The sequence below is a fragment of the Manis pentadactyla genome, chromosome 2 (assembly GCF_030020395.1).
Source record: "Manis pentadactyla isolate mManPen7 chromosome 2, mManPen7.hap1, whole genome shotgun sequence".
NCBI lineage: Eukaryota > Metazoa > Chordata > Mammalia > Pholidota > Manidae > Manis > Manis pentadactyla.
The window spans coordinates 97426507-97432506 of record NC_080020.1 but is presented as its reverse complement, the minus strand read 5'-3'; the positions used below and the strand labels follow the sequence as shown (position 1 = coordinate 97432506).

General features: G+C 40.6%; 1 protein-coding gene across 2 annotated transcripts in view; it reads left to right on the top strand.

The window, feature by feature from the left end:
• Positions 1-3726: 3726 nt before the first annotated feature.
• The window catches only part of RAB3C (RAB3C, member RAS oncogene family), a 281831-nt gene continuing 279557 nt past the window's right edge, over positions 3727-6000 (top strand). Inside the window, exon 1 of one of the 2 annotated variants that reach the window (XM_036901602.2) lies at positions 3727-4055. In XM_036901602.2, coding sequence (XP_036757497.2) covers positions 4038-4055 — 18 coding nt within the window. In that variant the 5' untranslated portion in view covers positions 3727-4037. Of the gene's footprint in view, positions 4056-4687; positions 4853-6000 lie in introns of those variants that run through there. The other variant, XM_036901592.2, reaches the window with a different exon arrangement.

Below are 6000 nucleotides of genomic sequence, written 5' to 3'. Positions count from 1 at the left end.
AGTTAGGTATCCATAAGCAAATACTTAACCTCTCTATGAATTTTCTTCTTTGTGAAATAAGGTTAATAATACTACCTTGCAATATTGTTGAGGAGTAGATGAAAAAATATAGACAGAGTACCTACCCCAGAGTACGTGCTGAAGGAAAGGTTAGCTATCATTAATAGTATCATTTATATTATAAAAGAAAACATCATTTCCTTTTCATTCAGTTGTAGTGCATTTATTTTTTTACAAAGCACCTTACTTATATTGATTACATATAAGGTTGGAAACATCATGAGCAGGAATGAGTTAAAATGATTTTTCCATTTAATTAGAAAGAAATCAGCATGGAAATATTTAATTTCTTCTAAAGGGAACAGGAGACAATCAATAGCACCTTTTGATACGGATGCTACACAAAGCTGAAATCAAAGCCAGCCCAAACACAGTGAGTCAGACAAAGGTAACAGGGTTCAGTCCAGAAAAACCTCCTGTTTGACTGGAAATGGTCTTAGATATATTTAGGATTAGATAGCCAGCCACATCCTTGCACTGTGGGTTTGAGTAAGGCTTGTAGGAGGGAGGAGATGAATCCCCAGTAGCATCCTTATCTCTTACATCAAGTCTCAGTCATTTTATTTTTCAGTGTAAGTCTTAATAGATGGTAACAATGATGGAAACAAAATGTTTATTGCTATTTTTGATATTACCAGTATCATCATTAGTAATCAATACCTAATTAATTTCCCAGATTCTTGACTCTGTTTTAGCCAAATAAATTATCCCCATTTGACCCTACTTGATGGAATGTTCCTGTTTGGAAGAGCTAACAAAGACATGGAATGATAACAACAAAGTGAATAATAAATAAACTAGGTAAATACACACAACAAAATGAGTATTAGTGATTAGATAAACACAAGATAGCAAAAAGCAAATCAGTAATGAATAGTGATGTGGGTAAAAGAAAAGAGAATTGAACACAAAGCCAAAGATGTCAGAGTTCTCACCCCAGCTTATCCCTCTATGACCTATGTGATGCTGGGTAATTCACCTTCTCTGGGCCTCAGGACTTTTGAGCCTGCTCTACATTCTAATATGGGGAGGTGTTCATTTACATACTCCATGACATTCATTGGTGGCTCTTTTGCCTTCTATTAATTATATTCTGCCTTTTAAAATCTATTTAATATCAATTCCTAACCACAGATTTATATGTAAATGGAAGTTTTCCTTTTCCCTGTTTCTTTAATAAGAGCCAGAATATTCTGACTTTTGGGCAATCCACTGATTTTAAGGCTCCACTTGCTATTAAGTTAGTGGAATCAAATCACTGGGAATGGGTAAATTTGAAAATGGATATCTACATTTCAGCAAAATTGCCAAGGGGAGAAAACAGCAAACTGTATCTTGCAGTCCTCTTGATGCCCTGTGAAAAAGATACTGGCTGTCTCCCAATACCTGTTCTTCCCTTCTTCTGTAACAGAATTCCTGATTATTGGCCAGGCATATGTTCATCCACAATAGGGACTACATTTCCTGGCCACCCTTGCAATTAGGTATGATGGTAAGATTAAGTTCTAGGCATTGTGAACTCTAGGAGCCTTGGTGAACTTAAAGGATGAGGGTAGGGATGAAGGAATGTCCTTCTCCATTCTTTCATCCTTCTTGCTGACTGGAATGTGGATGTAAGACCTGGAGCTCCAGCAGCCATCTGGTGACCTTGAGAATTAAACTTATAGATGGTGGCCTGATTTCAAGCAAAGCTAAAGTGCTCTTCCTCTGACTTTAGGGAGATAATCAGCTCTCGTCCACTTTTGTTTGTTTAGTTGATCCTTGGTTAGCTTTTTTATTCCCTCCGTCTATTTAAATACCCAACTAAGGCATGAGAAACAGGGCAGAATCTTGTTCCCCCCAAAATTTCACTACTTTATTATATTTTTTTACAACTCAATTTTCATGGATTCTTCCACAAATAAAACACACACCAGAAAACTGATGAGGTGTATTTTTTTAGTAAAGTATTAAAGAAGGATGAACTTCTCAAAGAACAGTAAATCTGTAACAGTTCAACATTTGTAGTATACAAATTTGATTGGTGATATCAGATGTTTTTGAATTCTGAAAATTTCAGGTGATTATAGTAAAAAAATTACAGGAAATTCTTAAAAGAAAAATGTTCTAAGTATCTGTGAAAATTTTCATTATTAAATGCCAGATAATTATATATATTAGGTGTCAAATTTTCATTATTAAATTCTAGATAATTATATACATTGGGTATCAGTATTATTTTGTTGGTATCTCTTGGAAAAAATTTATGAAGAGATAGACTTTATATAGATCTTTTAAAAAATTACATAAGTCTTCTAATAAGTTGCTACCACAAAAACATATTAATATTGGATTCCCTATTTTTTCATTTTATTTGTTATTAGCTAGTTTAAATGCAATTGCTCTAACCATCACATAACCTCAACTATGAGGAGAGAATTTTTAAATGTTATAGAGTAGTTATAAAAATTATTTGCCTAGAACAAAATAGCAGCAGACTCACAGACTCCAAGAAGGGACTAGTGGTTACCAAAGGGAAAGGCTGTGGGAGGGCTGGTGGGGAGGAAGGGAGAAGGGGATGGAGGAGTATTATGTTTAGTACACATGGTGTGGGGCATCACGGGGAAAACAGTGTAGCAAAGAGAAGGCAAATAGTGAATGTGTGGCATCTTACTACACTGATGGACAGTGACTGCATTGGGATATGGGTGGGGACTTGATAATATGAGTAAATGTAGTAACCACATTGTTTTTTCATGTGAAACCTTCATAAGAGTGTATATCAATAATACCTTAATAAAAATTTTTTAAAAATTATTTACCTAGTTGACTTGGCATTACATTTTCACTGATTACAAGATTAGAAGATGGATCTTAGATTTCTTAAGAAAATAAAAAACCAACCTAAAATTTATGGGGCATTTTGAATATGGTAGGTTCCTAATACATTGCTGTTGCATTATTGAGTCAGTCTAAAATTTTTTAGGTTTGTATTTTTGACAAATTCTTACATGTAAATTCTAAGGCAGTGTTTCTCGAAGTATAGCAGAGGACCACTTGGATCAGAATTGTTGGAGTGTTTGTTTAAAATGCTAATTCCCAGACACCTCATCGCATATAAAGACTCAGAATTTCTACCCATGTCTTGAGAATACGAATTTTAAACACCTTCCCCAAGAGATTTTCAAGCACATTTATAAGTTTCAGAGCCTCCGTTCTACTACTTTGTCTAATGCAATGAAGTTTAAAGCTGATTCAAGTTACTACTTTCATGCCTCTTAGCCATTCTCTCTCCCCTCTACTTCCAATAAAATCATTTTGACCTCATGCGAAAGGCGAGAATCATTACGAGACTGATGAATTTTGAAGGGGAGACGAGTGCCCCTAGATAGGTCACTTATATTAACCAACCGAAGGGAAAAGACACGTGTAATAAAAGTACAATTCGCAGATTTCAAAACCATTTTTGAACAAGTCTGGGAGTAGTATGATTGTCGTGTAAGAAATGATTCTGTGTTAACGAGAGGGCAGGATAACTTAATAGAGGTCTCCTATCTCATTCTGTGATGGTGCTTCTGGATTCTGGTGATGAATGCGTTCATTTCATGTGCCTTGCTTTGAGTAAATAACCCCAATGCTCTATCAGATCTTCAGTCCGCGGCCAGCAGCGACAGTGTGTGTTCTCTAATGATGGTGAAAGGTGCCTGGGGGAGGGCCTGGGGAGGAGCTGCCCAGCGCGACCGTGACCCTGGCACTTCCTAAGAGACTCTCAGCCGTTTCTCTGCAGCTGCTACTTAAGGACTCCACGCTTCCCCTCGGAGGAAAGAAGCCATCTATCTACATCAGCTGTCCGCTCCCCAACCAACGGTTCTCCCTCCGCCAGCCGCCACCCCAAACCCTTCCCATTGTGTTGTGCATTTAGCTTCGCTTCCTGCGTAAGACCCTGACCTCATTTGTAGCAGGAGAGATTATTGAGAATTTCGAAACCTCGAGTTGCAATGGAGCTGTACGGGAAGGTAAGCAGAAGGGAGATCCTATGTAGGCTTTGCGCGAAATCTCGCTTTGACGGGACTTTGGTGCGTGTATGCGCGAGCGCCTTCTCAATGAAATTGTGCGAGTAAAACACTTTATGTGTGCTATTCATGATCCTTCTCCCCCGGGTCTGTTGAATGAGATTGTAAAACCACCCCACTCTGCCTATGGAATTGTAAAAAGTTTCCAGATTGAGATCGAGAGGTGTAGGGCGGGAGAGTCCCAGAACGCAGCGCAGGTTTCGTTTGTTGGGGGAATAATAAGCGCAAGGTGGTGCGTTTCCTAACCAGGAAATCACAATCTAGCTTCGGAATGCGTTAAGTAGAGAAGAAAAATCTCCAGCTGAGGTGAGCTGGGGTCGCTTTCGCCTGCACCTTGCAAAGAAATGGGCTGGAAGGCTGAGAGCGGTAATAAACTAGGAGGTATTCCAAAGGAGAAGGGAGGCTCCGCGGCCGAGTCCTATTGGAGAAGGCAGCGTGTTTAAAATGCTGCCTCGCCGGGATCTGTAGTTCACCGCTCACGAGTTTGTGGAAAAGCTCCGCAGAACAAAACTACAACTCCCAGGAGCGCACAGCGCTCCCGGCGATTACGCGCGTGCGGCGCCAGGAGGGAACAGCTCTCCGGTGCTGATGTTGGAGCCGGTTAGCGAACCCCAAGAGTGCAGAGTGTGGAGCGTGGAGCGCGCCGGCTGTGGACGCTTGACCGGGCGCTCGGGCCAGCGCTGTCGTAGCCAGAAAGAAAGGACATTTTGAGAACAATGAGACACGAAGCTCCCATGCAGGTGGGTCTATACAGAAAATGTGGCCTCGGGAGGAATTGAGAGAAATGCTTTCTCCCTCGCTCCTAGCACAAACTGTGCCGGACCTAAGGGAAGATCTAGGCGGCCACACGCGGAGATGAGGCTCTGACTCGGTCCTGCAGACTGACTTCGGTTCCTCTCCCCTACGTGGGGCTCTCTTGATGAGAGATGGGGGTATTCATTATCTTCCCTGGATCCTCAAGGAGGGTGAGAGTGTCTGTCTAAAATGTAAACCCGAGCAAACAAAAGTCAAGAGGAAGATTCAGTCTTGTGTTGGTATTGATCCTCCTGGCTTTTCTGGTTTCTTATCGCGGTTGTCCGCTCTCTTCGGAGTCGGATGGAGCAAATTCCGCTTGGAAAGAGCGCGTTGATAAAAGAAAAGCCAGTGTTAGGGTCTCTAAAGTCCCGTTTCTTCAGCTGGGGACCTAGTAGTCAGGGGGAAATAGTAAACACCTTGGGGCTTGACCCATCCCTGAGTTATGCTAGCCCTGTATTGCTGTCCACACAACTGGTTTACCCATGCATTTTGGAGAACTCTCTCCGAGCTTTCCTGAACGTTGTGCCCATTTGTGGTACGCTCTGATTGCACATTTCAGCCACATTCTTAGCTTAGCTTCCTTCAACTACAAGGTGCCTCTGCCTAAGTATCTTGCTTAAGCTTTCTGTTTAAGTAAAGGTGACTGATGCTTTCTCGTTTGTATGTACAACAATTTAACGCTAAACATCAGCCTGTTGTCTTTAACCAAGCAGAGTGATCCCTTTGCGTAACGAAGACACTTTATGAATGGGTTGAGAGGAGAAGGGAACCCACCATTTGGAACGTGTTGACCCTATTGAGAACCACCTCTGCTGCCGAATCCAACAGCATAAATATCTGATGTTTATTCTTGCTTAAACGTTTTCCTCATGAATCAGACTTCAAACACATGCTTCGATTCACTTTTCATTTATTTTATGGTTTATACACATTAAGATATACACTGACTGGACCGTTAAATGAAAAGAAATTTGTAGAATTTAATTGTTTGTTGAAAGATTTTATAATCGAAGCCCTCAAATTACCTGTGAGTTATTGAAAATTTGATTTGTTCCAGAAAACAGTGGCCCCATTGTGTATCTTCTAATACTTC